Source organism: Lontra canadensis, unplaced genomic scaffold, assembly GCF_010015895.1.
Source record: "Lontra canadensis isolate GAN:19392208 unplaced genomic scaffold, GSC_riverotter_1.0 scaffold5, whole genome shotgun sequence".
In the NCBI taxonomy this organism is placed as follows: domain Eukaryota; kingdom Metazoa; phylum Chordata; class Mammalia; order Carnivora; family Mustelidae; genus Lontra; species Lontra canadensis.
This window is the reverse complement of record NW_022630999.1, coordinates 34,720,658-34,741,632: the sequence shown is the minus strand read 5'-3', so window position 1 is coordinate 34,741,632 and position 20,975 is coordinate 34,720,658. Positions and strand designations below refer to the sequence as shown.

At 38.5% G+C, this 20,975-nt stretch overlaps 1 protein-coding gene across 2 annotated transcripts; it reads right to left on the bottom strand.

Annotated features, from left to right (window-relative positions):
* Positions 1–2,129: 2,129 nt before the first annotated feature.
* On the bottom strand, positions 2,130–17,749 carry NPM1 (nucleophosmin 1). 2 transcript variants are annotated; one of them, XM_032851797.1, is made up of 11 exons: positions 17,563–17,748; positions 15,482–15,561; positions 14,596–14,715; positions 14,148–14,241; positions 13,720–13,826; positions 13,539–13,606; positions 9,172–9,229; positions 8,726–8,809; positions 7,916–8,017; positions 5,330–5,404; positions 2,130–2,486 (listed from the first exon to the last, which is right to left on the bottom strand). In XM_032851797.1, the coding sequence occupies exons 1-11, from the start codon at positions 17,618–17,620 to the stop codon at positions 2,448–2,450; spliced, it is 885 nt and encodes a 294-aa protein (XP_032707688.1). In that variant the 5' UTR covers positions 17,621–17,748; the 3' UTR covers positions 2,130–2,447. The 2 variants fall into 2 exon arrangements, with proteins under 2 accessions (XP_032707688.1, XP_032707689.1); XM_032851798.1 differs by lacking the exons at positions 2,130–2,486; positions 5,330–5,404 and adding an exon at positions 6,731–6,790 and having other exon boundaries at positions 17,563–17,749.
* Between the last annotated feature and the right edge of the window lie 3,226 nt (positions 17,750–20,975).

Sequence of the window (20,975 nt, the reverse complement as noted above, 5' to 3'; positions counted from 1 at the left end):
TTAACATATTTTGTTGGCTGAAGTCCAGTACCAAGCACTATTAAGTGACTTCGGAGGCACAAGAAAACCTGCCCTATCTAGAATCTTTTACAAAGATGGATCTGATAGGCTTTATTTAATGTGCAAAAAACCACCACCAGTAAGGCCAACAACTTTCTCTCAGAGTGGGGAGAAGTCCTTTTGGTCTTCCTGGTACATTAGGTACCCATCAGCTAAACCCAAGGGTTAACTTCTAGACAACGCAACTCAAAACAGTTCAGACCTCTATTTTGGTTAAGACATTATATTCCAAGTATACTTCTACTTCTGAACATTTTAAGTAACTAATTCATAATATAGTCCTACATCATCACGTACTGTCATGCAAAACACTATCTGGGAAAGGAATGACTCAACTTTAATGTATTTAGTTCTTGGTAGCACTCTGTGGCACTATTTAAGACCAGTTAACTTTTTCAAATTCACGTGCAGGCTAAGCGTTTTGGTAGTCTATCAATTTAAAGTATGAATGTTAAGCATAAAACATCCTTTAAAATAAGAGGTACTTTTAAGTCAAATTAAGAACAATGAACATTTGCCATTTCCAACTGAATCTCCATTAAAGATATAAAAAGAGAAACTACAAGGACAGACACCTTGAAAAGGAAATGAAATAATCAATGAAGAAAACCAAAATCTAAAGTAAATGACTAGAAGAGACACCTGAAGCCTGGAAAGTGGGATTAGAAAGACAGTACTGCACCAACCCTCTCTACCCTCCATAGTAAAGTTACTCAGAGCGCCTGATGGCTGGCTCAGCCCATAGGGCATCTGACTCTTGATCCCAGGGCCGTGAGTTCAAGCCCCATGGTGGACATGGAGCCTACTTTAACAAGTAAAATGAAAAAATAAGGATGCTCTACCAAAACCATTACAAAGATTAAAAGGCTGACACCCGCTCATTCCCATCAAAGTATTTGGAACTACAGCCTCAAAGACAGCAAGTCTCTCCTAATCAATATAAAAGACAGAGGGTAAAAACAAACCAAAAAACTTGAGTAAACAATGCATGGGTGAAAAGGGTTTCTTCAAACTTCAAATAGTATGTCCCCCGAACACCAAAAAGCATTTGGAAGTTAGTTAATAAAACCAACACAAATTTGAAGACATAAAATGACTTCCTTTATCCTTAAGTGAAAACAAAAAGCAATGATGAAAAACTTCCAAGAGCATCAAACCAAAGGCCCAAGAACAGACTTTAAACAGGAGAGCAAAATCTCCCCGAAGAACATGGCCCCAAACTAGAGACTCCCTAGAGCACAGACCCAGTCTACCCAGGGCCCAGAACAAGACAAATTATAAAATTTCAGGAAACCAAGCAATAGGGCACTCCTAATCAGCTCTCAGGAAAATTGGTCCTAGACAAACATGAACATGGCAACAGAGTAAGCCAGAAAGGGCACAATTAAAATTCTGATAAGATTTAACAGCAGTGAATTGTGTCAAAAATGGACTTTTCAGATGAAAAGTAGTCAAAAAATACTTCCTCCAGGTATTAGCCAACTACTGGGAGACACTACAGCAAAACAAGAGGAAGAAGAGTAATCTGACAGAACCATCACACAATTGGCACAGGGTAAAACAGATAAAAGATGCCAAGAATTAGCCCCTAAATGTCCTCATGTAACCACCACATGCAATAAATTAATCTTTCTCCTACAGATTTAAAAACGTGTAAATTATGTGCGTTTTTGGGCAAACAAAGAAAAGTCAACAGAATTCGTCCTTTAGAAATTGAAAAAAGTCAACAGAATTCGTCCCCCTTTAGATGAAGAACCCACGTTGAGAAAAGCTGCTGCAACATGTTCAACTTGCCAGATTTTACCAGTAAAAACTGGGCTAAAGTGGATAGGTGGTCTGAACACTTGGAAACACGCCTGCATGGTCATAATTATCATGTTATTAAGAAGTGGGAAGTTTTAAACATGAAATGCTCAAGATGAAAAATAGATGGGTTAACTCCAAGAAGCAGATCTATTTGGAGGGGTAGGGAAGGGATTTTAGGATAGTATTTGACACTTTTTTAACTATGTACACTTATTTCTTTGACAAAGTATAAGAAGGGTAAATAACAGAAAGAGAAACAGTGCTACTTTATTAAAATACTGAGTTTATTTCACATGTATATTTTTGTCTCCCCACCATTTCCATTTGTCTGACCACCACTACTACTATGTCCTATCATAACATTCCATACATACTTAAAACCAAGCAAAGGGTGGAGTTCCATCTTTAAAAACTAAACAGGCATTTTGGACAACACATTCTTGGCAATGGAACCTGAACAACATTTATCAGACACGGTAGGGAAAGTTCTCACTCTGCATTATAAAAAGGACAGCCAGATATCAACTGTTACAGAAATGAAATAAGACGGAAAATTTTAACAAACTGTTTAAACTATTTTCTTAAAGAGACTTCCTCCACTGCCAGAGATCTTGAATAGCCTGGAAAAAAAAGAAATGCGGTTAAAGAACCACAACACTTCATAGACACCAATAAATTAAACCACGTCTCTTTGTACAGTTCAACATAGCTATTTTTCATCTTACCACCAAAAAGGTTCATTACATAATTAAGAACTAATTTCAACCAAATATATACTCAGACATAATTTATTTCAAATACTTCAAATCAGACTAAAATCACGTGAATCTTTGTAAGCAGAGTCAATGGTACTAGTATGTATCTAATAGCTTAGATAAATGAAATGCAAGAGTAGGGAAGCCAGTTTGGCCAATGTAATCTGCGTTAGGGCTGCCAGATTTAACATGTAGAAATACAGAACACACAGTTAAACACATTTACTTCTAAGTCTATGGGACACATACTAAAAAAAATTACATTTACTTGAAACGCACCAGATTAACTACTCACACTTGTTCTTATCTGGTTTGTTAAATCACTTAACACCAATCTTCCAAGACATAATCTGTTTTCCATTCTTAAAATCTAATGATTTGATGTTGTCTACTGACAAAAGAGCTTCTCTGTCCATTTCTATGTCCTCCTTTAACACATGATGAAATTCGTACTTAATTCTCATGCTAGTATTAACATCCACATAAAAGAATCTTTATTCAAATGACAGTCTTGGCTAAGTATAGTTATTAATTATCCACTTCAAGTTGGCATTTCTATTCCTATTTATAGATAACGTTTTTTTAAAGGCATCTTGAGATGCCCGGCTGCTCAGTTGGTGGGACATGTAACTCTTTATCTTGGGGTTCTGGTACAAACCCTGCGATGGATGGGAGGTACGTAAGAAAAAAAACCTTTAAAACTATGATTAAAACTAATAGTCTTGATGTTTGTCAACTCTATAGCCTTCAACAAGTTCCTTTTAATACAACAGGAGTACATTACAGTAAGTTTTTTGAACTTCTGTACATTTACATAATCCTACTGCTAAACGTAGGCTTTATTCAGTTAACCATTTAAAAATGTCACTAAGAACATTTAGAATCTTTTCTTCAGAAGTATGATTTCCAAGGCTTCAAATAGAGGACTCTGAAAAATACCATTATTCAACAGCCACGGGATTTCAAACACAAAGGAACGGAGTAACAAACAGGAGTAAATCTCACAAAAATCCTCCCTCAGTTCAATGTAAATGCTGAAGAACAATCTCATGGCACTCTAGTCAAAAGAAACCGGAGACGCCACTGGGGCAGTACTATGCAGAGTATGAGGACAGCGAAACACCTTTTGTAGTATCATCACTGCTTTGAGTAAACATTTTATCTTTACAAAGACATTCACCAAAATTTCATCTGTTGTTTCTTCACAAAAAGCAGTACAATTGTTTTCATTAACTCTTAATTCAAGAGCGTTTGCAAAGATTTGCTAGTATTTCTCAAGTCCCATCTGGAAGGGATTTTACTAGCCAAATCCTCAGAAGCAACGCTCTTTCACTAGAAAAACTGCACAAGCAATGGAAAAAAATGTTTATACATTGTGACCTGTATCTGTAAGTATGCTGTAAAAACATGAGGCATATTTATAGTTTTGATAAATCTCTGTAATAGTAAACAGAACTACTTTTGAATATTATAGAAATTTCACCCTTGCACTTGAGAATAGGCTTTCCGTTTTAGACTCAGAAAGTACTTCTGAAAGCAAGAATTCAGTCATTTCAGCTGCCATGACTGATATACTGGGTGGAAGTCCTTTACAACTTCGGTTATTTTTTCTTCCCCTGAATTGTTCTTAATTCCAAGTTTTATTTCACCACTTCCTTTGGTACTAGTGGGAGAAATCATTTGTTTTGTGCTTCCCTGTTAGTAAATGCTGGTTTACATCTTACTTTCCACTACACAATATTGAACTAATAGCTGCATACTGCAGTTTCACATGATTTTTGTGTAACAGATGTCCACTATTCAGAAAATTCATACTTGCACTTTGGGGTTCAAATATACACAAACAGAACAGCCACCAAAAGAGTGCAAAACTGAATTTCATCATTTCACAGCCATGTCAATTAAGGCTGACCTCACAAATAGTAGTGTTGAAATACTGAATGGGTTTCAAACTGGACATAAACAGTACTGCCATTTAAGTCATCTAAGTACTTAAATAACTGGCAGAAAATAAACTCCAACTGAAAAAATTTCCTCGTTTACTGAGAAAAGTTAAGGCTTGGGGAATTCTTGACAAAAGCCGTTTAACAGTGTTCTGTATATATAAGACGCCTAGGAACCTTACCTGTTTTTACATTTTCCTTTATAATCTGAGTCAGCAACCATAAATAAGACAATAAAAATAAATGCATTTTTTTCTATTGACAAAATAACACATGATACAAAACTTAACAGATGACTCAAACTAAGATATTGAATATTAACTACAATTTGGCTTCTTGTTTCCAGATTTTACACTTTAGGTTGATTTCAGCAAAATGTGCTTCCCCTAAGACCTATGCAGAAAATGGTCTTCTCTGCCAACTCACAAGAAAGCCGAAGTCCAGACTAGCTCAAGTACTCAAATGGAGGAGCAAGGAAACCACAGAATACTACTTCCTTAACCAACAAAGCACCAAAATTAAAATTGAGTTCAGGAACCAAAAAGATAATTTACCCACTATTATCAGAAGCTGAGAAAAATGTACTGAAGAGTTATCTTCTCAATCTCTACCAACTAAGTCCTTAAAAGTTTCCATGTATTTAATCTGAAGTATTGTCTGTGGTTAGGAACCTTTTAAAAGAAGCCAATACTTAAACTAAAAGCATCATAAATAAGGCACAGTAAAATACTTAGATTTGGTCTTATGTCCTGAAAATTCAGTTACCTCTTGGTCAGTCATCCGGAAGCAATTCTTCACATAATTGATGAACTTGGCTTCCACTTTGGGAAGAGAACCACCCTAGGAGACAAAAGCATTATTAAGGTTAAGTATGGAAACACTGTTTTTGAGGTATTATGAAATTCCTCACAGATTTTCATGCTATTTACACACATCACTGGTTCATTTCGTATCAATTCAACTCTTTCATTTTAATACTGTTTTTAGGCCCAGAAACACCTACTGGGCAACGAGACTTAAGAGCTAGGTCTTCCATTAAGGTGGGCTCATGATGTAATGAATGCTGGGTTTAAAACTGATGAATCACTGAACTCTACCTTTGAAACTAACACACTGTTGTTAATCAATTGAATTTAAAGTTAAAAGGGGGAAAAAAAAACCTTAGGTCTTTCATAGTATTCCCATACTGCTACGTTTATCAGTCTTGAATTCTCTCCAATTTTAGACAATATATTTTGTCTAAAAATACAAAATATAAGCTACACTTGAGATTCTTCAGACCCTCAAATGTCGACTGCCTGCCTACTGTATTATATATACCACCCAGAACCAAATACAAATGTATACCCTTTTTTGAGTACCACATACAAAGAAATCGAAATTGTTGTAATACTTACTAAAAACCTAGGTTCAGCACAATGCTAACCTGGGAGTCAGTTCAGGACTTTTATGAAGTCAAATGGGAGGGAAAATTAGCCCCACATTTCACTAACTGTAACTTGGAACCTCCATCAATTATGGATACGGGGAAGAAATCGTAATACTACTAGCACCAAATTATTTTCGAAATATTTCATCACCAAGTATTTTTAAACAGCAATTACTACAAAATACCCTGAGATGTTCATATTCATCACTACTTCTGAATGATCTTATTTACACTAAGTATATCCTTTTTGTTTCCTCTTTTTATAACTAAATTTTAATTTTCCTTTAACCTCAATTTTCTACACATTTTAAAAGATCAAGGTTTCAAAATGTCAAAGGAATCATGGCACGAACAGTTTAGGGATCAGACATACGGTGTAAGATAGTTAAACTACCTCTATAACCTAGAAAATAAACCTTACTGTAATTTGCAATTTTTAAATTATTGTCACATACATTCTTATTTGATTCATTAAAGTATTTATTGAGCAGCTAGGGAGATACAGAAGTGACTGAAACATTGTCAATAAGTGAGGCAATTGCACAAATCATAGAAAGCCAAGTGTAAGGGATCACTGAAATCACAGCAGTCAAAAGAAAAGTGCTTTAGGAGATCAAGAATGAGATTGCTTCCAGCCTGGAAGGGGGTGTGGGTAGGTGGCAAATCAGGAAAGGGAATTTGAAACTTCAGTCTGGATTGTTGATGACAGTCAGTATGGACTATATTTGTCTCTCCTTTTCCTCTCTCCCCAGCTTTGGGCTTAATTTACCAGTAGTGCCCAGGACTGTTCAATTCGCCTGTAATTAAATCAAGGAGATAGGACCATATTAAAATGGGGGGGGGGGATCTAAAAGATGTCATTTTAGCACTGTATGCAAGGGATAAAAATAAAGCCGTGCTATCAGAACCTAGAAAGGTATACCATAGCACCAAAGCACAAATGAACACATCCTCGTTCTAAACATTATTTTTCCAACTGACTCTTCACTGCACAAGGACATCTAGCAAAGCCAGGTAAAACTTAGAAAGCACAGGAAAAACATGGGGAATGGAGAGTCAGCAACTTTTCATCACCATCCTGCCTTTACTCTCACTAATTGGGGTCTTATATCGTAATAATTCAGAATTATAGCCTTTCTCAAATGTTTCAAAACATTTTTAAACTATTTATTCCATATTCTACAAGTCCAAGTTCACTAAGGTTTAGTTGAGCTCCCCAATCAAGCAACAGGATGAGAGCTAACTTCTTCTCACATTTCCACTAAGACAAGGCTTTTAAATTTAAGCGTTATTGAAGACTCAAGATATTATCACATATATTGACCAGTAATATCTCAGTATAAAAAGCAAATAGAAAAAGACATTTTCCAATTTGTTGGAAAATGTTTGACTGGAGTCAGTCATGAGTATTTTTTTAGCTACACCACGAAGCAACACTGTCTCCACTTTTCCAGTGGCTTATAATTTTATAAAACCCAAACGCCCTCTGCTGGTTCTGTAGCATCTTACAACCAAAAAAACAAGCAAAGGAATCTACTCAACTTTTAAAATTAATATATAATGTATTATTTGTTTCATGCGTATAGGTCTGTGAATCATCAGTCTTACACAATTCACAGCACTCACCATAGCACACATTTAAGATCAGAATGAACCTTAAAACCAACATAGTTGTATTTCTTTTATAAAATAAAAGTAAATTCAAGTACATACCAAAAAAATCATGAGATTAAAAACAAATGTGAAAAAACAAGTAATCCATTTCTGAAAACAAAACAACAAAAAACACAAAAGGGGCAGGTAGGTGTAGCAAGAAAAATAAAAAATAAGGAGCAATCTAGTTCCAAGCCTTCCAACAATATTACCTTAACATAGGGAAGAATAAACCTATCTAGTTCTTAAATAAAGATCCTTTTACTCACTTTTTCTATACTTGCTTGCATTTTTGCTTTAATGTCTTCTACAGAACTAGGTCCTTTCGGTGTCTTGGGAGTCTTTTCCTGTTTTTTGAAAGATTCTTGACCCTGGGCGGGGGGAGAAAAAAGATGAACTTCAAAAGGTCCTTAGAGTATAGCTTTTAAGACCCATCCCCTATCTACCTGGTTTTTCTCAAGAAAAATCCCTCTTAATACCATCCTTCTTTATAAAATGTACAGAGTTGCGCTGTTATTTCAAATTAACATCTGAACAACTTTTTTATTCTTAGTATCATCCCTTAAGAAAGAAATAGGAATACTTCGAGCTTGCTTTTGTAATTCAACACCAGATCAGTCCTACACTTAGAGGAAACCACTTAAAGGTTTCAAAACTGAAACCCAAAGGCCCCAAGAATGAAACAAGTAAATGCAGCTTGATATGCTGGAGGCCCATCCTGCAGCTTCTAATAATCTCCAAGCCCAGGTACTGTGGTTCTTTTAAGCTGTCAGAGCCTAACACACAGCCAGAGCTGAAAAACTGTACCATGCCATAAAATACTTTCAACAATCTCCTTACAAGACACAACTGTTTGTAATGCAATAAAAATCTTTCTGTTGGCATCCTCCTCCACTAAAATACCAGCAGTCATATATAGGACAGTAATTACTAACAAGCATACTTTGGCTCTTTAAGACACCAATTACAAGGGTTCTCCAAACAATGTCAAATTTCAGACTAGCTTCTTCCACAGGAGAACTCTGTAGTTTTTTAACTACTACAATGAAAGCTGCATTTATGTGTATGGTGCCACTTACTTTTGTTCTTGGTGTTGATGGTTTTGAGTCTTTTCCATTCTGGTTCGATTTCTGTGCATTTTTGGCTGGAGTATCTCGTACAGACTGTAATTAGAAATTAATCTTAATCACTGCCCTCTCCTAAACAACGGATACGAGTGCAAATAAAACTTCCTTAAAACTATGTATGTGGCAGTCAGGCTAAGACAAAAGCAGTCATTCTGACAAAAGGTGTAAAGAACTAATAAAGTGGGAGGAGGCCCCATGGATAAAGAAAATAGATCATTCTTCACTACTAGGAAAAGTTTTTAGGATGACAACCCTACTCAGGACTAAAGTAAATATGAGATCATCAACTCCTCCCAAGGCAGCTTTCATTAACTACAAAACAAGTGAAAAGCACTAAAAAATTTCCAGTATTTCTGTTATTAGCTGTTTCGGACCTCATACCATTGTATCCTACTTACTTTCTTTACTGGAGCCTTTTCTTCCGCTTCCTCATCATCAAAATCATCATCATCATCACTACAAATGAAGAGAGTTATTAATACTGACTCAATGCACTCACATAAGCCAAAAAACTATGTAGAAATTGGATGAACCTACAAGTTTTATCAATCAAGACAATAACTTTCAGACTTTTGGGGACTGACAAAAAGAATCAGAAGCAGGATCTTGAAGAGCTTTCTGTACGTTCATCTTCATTACAGCATTATTCACAATTTCCAAGAGGTGAAGCAACCCAAATATCCATTAACAGTCAAATATATTAAGAAAATGTGATATATACACAATTAATGGAATATTCATAGTTATTACAATATTCAGATTTTTGGGTAAGATTTGAGGGAGAGCGAGCAAGCATGGAGTGGAGCCCTCTAATCTCAGGACCCTGAGGATCATGGCTGACCTGAAATCAAGAGTCGGACACTTAAACAACTGAGCCACCCAGGCGCCCCTGGAATATTCACTTTTAAAGGAAATCTGTCACATGCTAAACACAGACAAACTTTGAAAACACAGTTAACTGAAACAGAACAGTCACAGAAAGACATACTACATGATCCCACTTAATGAGTATCAAAAGTAATCTTTATACTCCTAAGAACCCAAAAGCAGACTGGTGGTTGCCAGGCGGCTCCAGACAGCTGGAGAATGGTAGAAAGGAGTTTTCACTCAATAAGTATTATTTTCAATATTAAGTAGATACGAGTTTAAGATTACACAATAGTATGAATATGGTTAGCACTCCTGAACTGCACACTTAAAAAATGGTTAAGATGGTAAATACTGTGTTCTTTTACAAATAAATGAGCAAAAAAATTGGAGGTCCTAGTCTGAAGAAATTAAATAGAAACATATCTTATGTTCACACATCAGTAGAAATATTCTAAGGTGGCAACTCCAAAATAATCTACAGTTCATCACAGTCCCTCAGAGTCCCAAATGACTTCTCTGTAGAAAATGATCCTAAAATTTGTATCAAAATTGAAGAACCTGAAGCAGCCAAAACAATCTTGAAAAAGAAAAAAGTTGGAGGATTCACCTACTGTTTTCAAGGAAACCCACAAAAACTATGAAGCAACAGAAATCAAATTGTGTTTTACCAACACTTAACGATACACACACAATAATAAAACCAGAGAGCCCAGAAATAAACCCATGTATTTATAGTAATTGTATTTTCAACAACAGTGATCACACTGTTAATTCAATGGCAAAAGAAGCCTAACAAATGGTGCTGGGACAACTGGAAATCCACATGCAGAATCTTAAGTTGGTCCCCCTAACTTCACACCATACACAAAAACGGACTCAGTAATCTATCAAAGATCTAAATATAAAACATAGTAAAGATTTCACTAGAGTTGGCAATTGCTTCTTAAGTTAATACCAAAAGCACAAGCAGCAAAATAAATAAAATGGACTTCACAAGTCATTAAGAAAAATTTAAGCTAATGTGACATTGTATGGTCAACTATGCTTCAATTACAAAGAAGGCAATGAGAATATTAAAAACTTTGGTGCAAAGGATACCACTCAAGAGTGGAAGACAACCAACAGAATGGGAGAAAATATTTGTATCTGATAAGGTGCTTGTCCCAAAACACAAAAAACCTCTTACAACTCAAATAATATCAAGACAAGTACTAGTAATACTACAACATGCATGATTCTTTTAAGACTCAAGACATCAATCACATACTGTATGTAAAAATTCCATTTGCAAGAAATATCCAATATAGGCAAATCCATAAAAGACAAAGTACATTACTGGTTGAGTAGAGCTGGAGAATATAAACATAAGTTATAGTACGGTTTCTTTCTGAAGAAATGAAATGGTCTGAAATTGTGGTGATGACTGCACAACTATGCAATGTAAGAACAACTGAATTGTGCATTCTAATCCTAAACTGGTGAATTGTAGGGAAAAATTTGAGAAGTTCATGTAAGTATTAGCTAATAGCAAATATAATTCATATTTTAATTACCTCAAAAACTAACTTTTATACTAGCCAAAAATGTTTTTTCTTTTCCACACTAGTTTCTAAATCAAGCAATTTCATCTACTTGCACCAAGAAAACACCCATCTTTCCAGAACTGCGGTAAATTAATATGACTGCCAAATATCATGTAGTACAGGCAAAGCTACATATACACTGTCCTTTAATTTAAACAGTGATTCTGTCAATTTCGGCTTATTTAAAGCCTAATCCCTGTTATGTTCTTCCCCACACTAGAAACAAGATGACAAAAATTTCTATAAAACCAATTATCACAAGCAGTTTAAGTATCCCTACCTATACATTTATCTGACCATCTACTCTTTCTTCCCTTATATGAAAACTTAGTAATCTGGACCCTGATTAACATCTACATATATTTATTTCACTCCTCCCTCACCACCAAACTTAAAGACAACTTAGAGGGAACATGGAAGAACACAAACTCTTCTACACTGTGGTTTTATCAAGAAACACCTATTTTAAAGACAGGAAATCTTTCAAAACCCAAGCAGACTAAAAACAACTGGGTCCCACTCCAAGCCTTCCTAGAAGGGACTGTTTCCTCACTGAATAGGTTATTGGACATAAACAGTAAACCTGCACAAAGGTAATGTGAGATCAAGGACTAAGTAAAATTCAAAATACATGTACCATTCAGGTTTCTCATTTCTATTTTAAGTCCATTTCCCATTCTTCTCCTGGGGTGTATCATTTTAATTCTGACTAATAAAAACTATGCTCCAAAGTCGTTAACAGTGAAACAACAACTATATTGTTTCTAAGTCTGATATGCAGGTAATCCTACATTTTTTTAAGCATTCAACTCTTTGTCATTTCCTACTTTATAGCCTTCACTGCCATGCTCAAATGGCTTATTTAATAACTACCAGCTTGGCTAGTTGAAGTTACTGAAAACCTAACTCTATTTGATCATTACCTAGTACATGTTTGACCTTAGATTCTGTTTGAATTGTGTGTGTGTGTGTGTGTGTGTGTGTGTGTGTGTGTGTGTATGTACATATATGGACCAACCTGGAACTCGGGAAAAAAGCTGACAGATAATTAAAAGTTCAACTTATCAAAAGTTACTGGTATTACTGCACATAGGAAAGACCAATTACAAACAGCATTTTATTTTTTAGGTGCATATAACTCTACCTCAGCCTGATCAAGTTTAACAGACCTATCATTAAATTGTTTCCACCCCAATTTTAAATCCTCCATGAACATCCTCTTAATCTTTTTAAATAATGTATTTACAGGAAAGAGCTCACAAGAGAATGTGAGAGAGGGAGAGACAGGGCGCCAGTGAGTGCACACACATGCATACCCACAAGCAGGGCAAGGTGCAGAAGCAGATTCCCTACTGAGGAGCTTAATCCCAAGACCCTGGAATGATGACCTGAGCCAAAGGCAGACACCCAACTGACTGAGCCACCCAAGCACCCATTCTTTTTTTTTTTTTTTCCATTTATTTGACAGAGAGAGATCACAAGTAAGCAAAGAGGCAGGCAGAGAGGGAGAAGCAGGCTCCCTGCTGAGGAGAGAGCCCGACGTGGGGCTGGATCCAAGACTGTGAGATCAAGCCCCAAGCCAAAGGGAGAAGCTTAACCCACCAAGACACCCAGGCACCCTCCAAGCACCCATTCTTAATCTCTTTTAGAAGAATCTTATTTTACCAGTAAGGACCAAAGAACCATAAACCAAAATCTTTGTGAGGGGGAAAAAACCATGAAATAACAACTTACAAATGAATGTAGCTGGAATTATTCAGATTCTTTCTACCCAAACCATTTATCATATAGCGTTCAATAAAAAACATACCAGCAGACCTGTAATCACAGGTTCACTAACTCTTCCTCAGAAAAAAGCTAGTCGGGGCACCTGGGTGGCTCAGTGGGTTAAGCCTCTGCCTTCAGCTCAGGTCATGATCCCAGGGTCCTGGGGTAGAGCCCAGCATCAGGATCTCTGCTCAGCAGGGAGCCTGCTTCCTCCTCTCTCTCTGCCTGCCCCTCTGCCTACTTGTGTTCTGTCTGTCAAATGAATAAATAAAATCTTAAAAAAAAAAAAGAAGAAAGAAAAAGAAGCTAGTCAAATACGTTTGGGAAATACTGCATATTCTTTTAAAATTTGCAATACACTGCAGCATTGTAAAGGCTCTTAATCCTGTAATATTCTTTAACTCAGCTATTTTAACTCGAAATAACAACCACTGGCCTTTACCCTTTAATTATATTAATTTCACAGGACGACTGTAGTAAATAATTTCCATAAACTAATCCCCGGACACCTGTCAAGCTTCTAAGAGCATACTACTTATACTTACTCTTCGTCATCATCGTCATCATCGTCATCTTCATCATCATCTTCATCAGCAGCAAGTTTTACTTTTTTCTTAAAGGAAAAAAATATAATATAAATATATACACCCATATACTCATGAACAAGTACTGGCCTTAATCACAAACTAAAGGCCAGAGTAAGATATCCGCCGTAATTTCACCTACCTGAGGAACCTTGCTACCACTTCCAGGGGCAGAACGCTTTCCAGATATACTAAGGAGTTTCACATCCTCTTCCTCTTCATCTTCTGACTCTGCATCTTCCTCTACAGCTAAAATAAATTTATTATCCACTATTAAAACTCAACCGACAAGGAAGAACTCAGAAAAAAAAAGGCGTAACATACAGTAGTGAGCATTTAAAACCAAAGATCTACTAGAAAAACAGCAAAAAGGGCAGAGAAATTTTTTAAAAAGGACTTTCCAAGGCTAATACTCTCCTAGGTTTTAAATGGGGGGGAGGGGGAGGCTTTTCCCGTTATTTCCATGTGAATGATTATGAAGACAAGAGTATTAGAACTACTGAACAAAGTTCAAACAGGGAACAAAGCAACTGCATTTGAGAATGAATAGCCTAATACATAATAACATACCTACTAAGTGCTGTCCACTAATATGCACAGGCCCTGAACCACATTTCAACCGTAAGACCACAGGTGGTGTTATTTCAAAGCCCCCAAGGGAAACCTAAAAAGGAGAAATTTTTAAGGTTAAATGTTCAGTATAAAAACCTTCTCACGACAAACTTGGAAAAATGTTTGCATTAATAGACATTACAGGCAAACTCATACAGGCAAACTCATTACAGGCCAAATGAACAAACCAGTGACATCTTTTTCCACTTCTGACAAACAAGTAGCAAACCACTATGTTCAAGAGTTGATCATTCAAACCCACAGTGAAAGAAGACACAGCTACTGCTACTAGTAAGAACCAAAGGAAATTCCTCCTTTCTAAGTCCTTGGTCTAAGTTAAATGACATCTATTTTAATGCAATAGAATCAGACCTTGACATAAATCCCAAAGTTTAAGTGCCCTTACCGTTGGCTGTACAGACATTTTCAAAGTTGCCAGTGTGACTTTAATTGGACTGCCTTCGTAATTCATTGCCTCTGCTTCAACAATGTGCAATTCATCCTTTGCACCAGCTCCTAAACTGACCTGTGAACCAAAATAGTATTTCAGCTTAAGTTCGCTTTTATAATCCCCCAAAATTTGTCTTCAAAGAAAAAAAAAAAAAAAACAATTATAAAACTATTATTACCACTGATAAAAAACTTTATTGTGTACAACATTCAAGTTTTATGTCGCCTTGCCAATCCATTTCTAATATTTGATACATTTGAATAAATGCATAGAAATATATTTGATTGCACAGTGGTAGGTTACCGACAGTATGGATCACCTAACATTTACTAGCCACCTATCACAAGTTAGGCAGTAAGGCTACAGGCCTTACTGTAGAGTACAAAAAAGATTCATCACTGCCCTAAAGGGTTTTATAATGCAGCCAAAGAAACAAAGTACATAAATATGGAAAGCTGAACATTAGTGTGACTGAACTTCACATGATTACCAACTGAGAGGTAAAGATGCCAAGTGTACTATCACGTATATACAATACTCAGTTATAAACAAATATTATCAAAGTGTTAAGTCACACAAAAAGAAATAGGCTGATAGCAAGAAAAAGTTTATTTTGGGGGCGCCTGGGTGGCTCAGTGGTTAAAGCCTCTGCCTTCGGCTCCGGTCGTGATCCCAGGGTCCTGGGATCGAGCCCCGCATCGGGCTCTCTGCTCAGTGCGGAGCCTGCTTCTCTCTCTCTCTCTCTCTGCCTGCTTCTCTGCCTACTTGTGTTCTCTGTCTGTCAAATAAATAAATAAAATCTTTAAAAAAAAAAAAAGTTTATTTTGGAAAATGTAAATACCGTTCTTAAAGATAACTGGTGCTCATTTTCATCATTATCCACCTTAAAGTGATAATCCTTGTCAGCCTTTAGTTCACAACCTGTAAATTAAGCAAAAAAACAACAACAAAGATTATCACTGAAAACTTAAGGGAAGATGACTGAACAAGTTTTCTACTGTTCTAGCTACCAAAAGGCAGGGCAGAAGTAGCTCTTCCTGGATTTCTTGAACAACTGTCTGTAAACATCAAATAACATCCACACATGGCTTTATAAATTCCACTTTCCCACTATCCCATCTCATTTTCTACTACACTACTATTACCACTTTCAGGTAGAAACAGGCCCGAAGACCGAGTAAATCTGGAACTGAAACCTGTATCTTGAAACTAAGTCTAATGTACAATATTGATAAAATCCTACTATTTAAAAAAGATCCATTACCTACCTAACCACCCAAGTGGCAAACTGAAAAAGGAGAATGGTTACACGAACACCTACATGAACAGCTTATACTTATAAGAAAAACTACAAATATAAAAAGAACCAAAACTTACTACAGGGATCAATATCCCAATCTGAAGTTAACAGAAATGATATACATTAAATTATGCTCAGAAATTATATTTAAGAATAGACATACCACAGATAGTTCCAGTAGAAAAGATTAAAACAAAAATATGGTATAAACTGATCAAAAACTCTGGCTATTCAAAACAGCTAGAAATAAAAGCCGTAATGTACAGTGCGAGTTATCTACTCCCATTCCATCAATAGGCAATTTGTTTCAAGGACCATCAGAATAACATTTTAACTAAAATGATTCCATTTAACTGCCATCTAACAGTTACTGGTATACAGATGCCTCGATGTGATCTCAACAAATCTCAGCATGATATATAAAGAACAAACATGGGGCAGGATTTGCACTTACTGCAAAGCCTGACAAAAGATAGAGCTTCGACAATTTCATGACGACTGAAAACCAAAGCTGGGCTCTTTCTACTAGGGTACTGCGTTCTGGAGAGGGGAGGGGAAGATTATCCTAAACATTACTAGCCCTTACTGACCCTAAACACGTTTCCCATCTTTTCAAAAGAGCTGTTTGCTCAACGCGTTACAGAAGGCGGTCTCCACCAGCCTCCCTCCAAAAATAAATAAATAAAGCACCAGCTCTAGAGGCAAGGGTCTTGGTTTAAATCTACAAGCACAACCTTCGTTAAGTCACTTCAGCTCTGCGCATCAGCACCGTCATCTGCAAAGTGGGCTAACTCAATCTACCAACGTGAGAACAAAAAAAAACGCTCTATAAATGAGAACTGCCATCACAGACGTTAAGCACTGAACAAAGACTCCCACAATCTTGGCTCCACCAGCCACTCTACCCAACATTTCCCGCCCAAGAGCTTCAATTAAGCCCCAGGATGCCGGGCTCCGGGGTGACAAGACACCAGGTAGACCCGGATGTAGTGCCCACACCCCCTCCTTCCCCCAACCACGTGGCAACCACGTGCTCCCAGCAGTTGCGGCCTCCCCACGCCGGGCCGCGCCTCCCCTCCCCCCGCAACCGGCCGAGGCACCGGGGCTGAATATCGGCCCTAGAGTTCCGCACTCCTGAGGCCCGAGGACAACGCCAGGCTCTAAATACCCTTTTCCCCCAGAAAACAAGACCATGCCCCACACCACGGATTCCTACAACCTCCAGCACCAAGGCCGGGCCCAGCATGAAAGACACCAGCCAAGAGTCACAAGCCTACGAAATCACAGAGCCCAAGAGAAAATCATGCCTGTGGCTCTACCGCGTGTCCCCAAATAAAGCCGAACCCTCAGCCTGTCGGTTCTACGTTACCTCAGGCCCCGGGCCTCAGATCGCTCCTGCCCCAGGCTTCAGGCTGCCCCTCCTTCCACCGCTTCGAGCTCCAGCTCTCCTTTACTGACCTCCCATTTCTTAGGCTGCAGGGCCCCGGCACCTCGCTTTCCTCCCTCATGCCTTCTAGTGTGCCTAGCTTTCTCTACCAGCCCAGGCCTCAGGAAGATTCCCGCCCCCCCACCTCAAAGCCACCAGGCCCTGGTCGGCCTCGCCCCAACCTCCCAGCACTTACCGAAAAGATAGTTCTGGGGCCTCAGGGGGCTCATGTCCATATCCATCGAATCTTCCATGGGGTGGTGGCTCGCACTTAGGTGGAGAGAAGGCGGACGGAGATAAACGACTGCTGTTCACAGAACAGCCGCGCAGGACGGAATCACACCAGGGAAAGGACGCGGGCTCCCTGCGCACATATATAGCATCGTGAGGATCTCGCGAGAGCTTCCCAAGTCCCGTCTCCGCGCGCGTGCTCGGGAGCCCCCCTCCCCCGGACGATCCGTCTCTCGCGCAAGCGCTCTTCAACGCCACTTCTTTTTACCTCGCCCCCCACCTCCTCCAGGTACCTCGCGGGCTCCCACCGAGCACGCGCACTCCTACCCCGGCCCCACCCCTCCGCCGCTGCCGCCTGTGCGCACGCGTGCTTTCCCCTGGTAGCGCGCGCTGCCCCCCTCCAACCCGTCCACGTCCTCTCCCGCTCTGGCGGGCCGGCCTAGCGCCAGGATTCTGCGCAGCCCACCCCGCAAAATGGCGACGGCAACCCTTAACTGTATTAGGGAGGGAGGGCGAGCCGGTTGTAAATGAGCCAGAGAGCTGCTCGGTTCACCTTTCTCCATCACTTCGTGCCTCTCAAGTCTCCAGACAAGCATAACCACCTCGGGATTTTGACTTACCTGAAGGCTTGGGCTCAGAGTTCATTGTTTCCCCAAAGTTAAAGCCTCAGTTGCCAGAAACAGTGGATTACTGATTGTTTCTTGGGGAGAAAAGATGTAGCTGCTGTTCGGACTTACTCAATTGCTTTTATAGCTCTTTCCTTTCTGAGGAAACATCTCTGAAGTTGAAATCTCTCATCTTGATGTCATTTGGGGGCCTAAAGGGGACTGAGTGAGTCTCTTCCATATGAGCAGGGCAGGGGCCAACCCTGGTTGATTTCGCCAGACACAAGATTTATTAAAAGGACTACATGCCGGGGTGCCTGGGTGGCTCAGTGGGTTAAAGCCTCTGCCTTCAGCTCAGGTCATGATCCCAGTATGCTGGGATCGATTCCCGCATCGGGCTCTCTGCTCAGCAGGGAGCCTGCTTCCTCCTCTCTCTCTCTCTGCCTGCCTCTCTGCCTACTTGTGGTCTGTCAAATCAATAAATAAAATCTTTAAAAAAAATAAAAAAAAAAATAAAAGGACTACATACCCACAATATGTCCCCATGTTAAGATCTGTGAGGCACTTGTGACTTATTCCCACTCTGGAGACAACAAGTGCCCAAATGGATGAAGTGGTAAGACAGGATGCTCTAGCTCCAAGCCCAATGCTAACATCCCCTTGAAAGAGTTTGGAGGGATATGTGTGGGTCCGGTCGCTGAGGCAGTGCAATTCTTAATCTTTAATATTGCTACGACTGTTCTAACCTGTGAAGAAAACATACGACTTATAAGAAATGCAGAGGCCTCAATTAGACTCTTTGGGAGTGAGTCTGGAAATGATTATTCTCAACAAGCTACATCGTGACAGAGGATCCCAACCCCTGGAGCCCCCTCACACTAGTGCGTTTTTAAGGATTCCCCTAATTAGCTTGTTTACATCAACAGATTAAATAATTTAAGAAATTGTGGAAGGAATAAATATAGTGAGAGCAGTGCCCCACCTCCTTTTCTCCAAATACAATCTAGTTGGGAAGATAAACTGTAATACAGGTGAATCAGCTATTAACTAACAGAATCGAAATTCTAAATTTGGAGAAATCAGTGAAATTAGAATGTGAAAGGGAACAAGCTGTTCCCCACCCCCAAATGAAGAAGAGTCTTCACCAGTCTGGCTCTTGGATCTTTTGATATGCAGAGTATGGCCAATTGCTAGAGAAAATCCTGAGACTTAGAAGGATATATATGTAAAGAGTTGAGAAAGGCTGAGAAAGGGAGGGAGGACTAAACAGAGGATTAGAGATTATTTAAAAATAAAATCTTACAAAAAAGAAAAGATCTGGGCATGAGAAAGTCTCAAGAGGAGCTGTAGGAGAATGGAGAAGGAGAGCTTAGTATTCTTTAAGTCCATGCCAGTATAAATTGGAACTACTTTGTACTTTCTGGATTCTGGACCATGATTATTCAAATGCAGCTCTGCACAGAGCCTGAGCCATGTGGGAACCATATCTCATGTTATATAAACAAATACATTTGTTTCTTAAATATTTTAAGCACCTAATCTAGATACTATCTCATGGAATCAAGCAGTTAAAAAAAAAAAGACTACTTATTGCATTTTTTTCAGATTTACAAACATAACAAATGCTCACTTCTTAAAATAAATTAAAATTAGTTAAGCCTATACAAAGTGGAAAAGTAAGAGTGCCCCTCTTTCCACATTCCCATTCCTATTCCCAAGGATTAGTCACCCATAATAGTTATGTGTGATTTTTTTCCTTCTAGATTGTCTACCTATCTATACAGAGAAAGAGAGATGATATAGTTGGAGGGTCTCCTGTTTTTTTTTTTAATATGGATGATTCATATATTCAAGTTGCATTTTTCAATTTGCTTGCTTTGTTCGAGAATATATTTTGGAGGGGTGCCTGGGTGCCTCAGTCAGGTAAGCGTCCAACTCTTAATCTCAGTTTGGGTCTTAATCTCAGGATTGTGAGTTCAAGCCCTGAGTTGGGCTCCATGCTGGGTGTGGAACCTACTTTAAAAAAAGAAATTTGTGGGACGGCTGGGTGGCTCAGTGGGTTAAAACCTGTGCCTTTGGCTCAGGTCATGATCTCAGGGTCCTGGGATTGAACCCCACATGGGGCTCTCTGCTCAGCAGGGAGCCTGCTTCCTCCATCTCTCTCTCTGCCTGCCTCTCTGCCTACTTGTGATCTCTGTCAAATAAATAAGTAAAATCTTTAAAAAAAAAGAAATTTATTTATACTTAAATAAATATATATACACACACATATATACATATACATATACATATACATATACATATATATATTTAAATATATAGAACATTTCCCCACACTAGTACATAATATGGATATAATTTACTTGTCCATTCCTCCATTGATGGACACTAAAATTATCTCCATAATCTTACTATAAGAAATAAAGCTTTAGTAAATATTATGGACTGAATGTGTGTGTGTGTGTGTGTGTGTGTGTGTGTGTCCCGCCCCAAATTCATATGTTGAAGCCCTAACCCTCAATGTGACTTTATTTGGAGACCAAGCCGATGAGGAAGTGATAAAGGTTAAATAAGGTTATAAAGATGAACCCTGATTCAATAGTGCTGGTGTCCTTATAAGAAGAGGAAGAGACATCAGAGCTTGCTGTCTCTCTCAGCTATGTGTATAGGAGAAGGCAGCCATCTGCAAGCCAGAAAAGAGCTCTTTCCAGAAACTGAATCAGCAGGCACCTTCACCCAGCCTCAAAAACTAAGAAATAAATTTCTGTGGTTT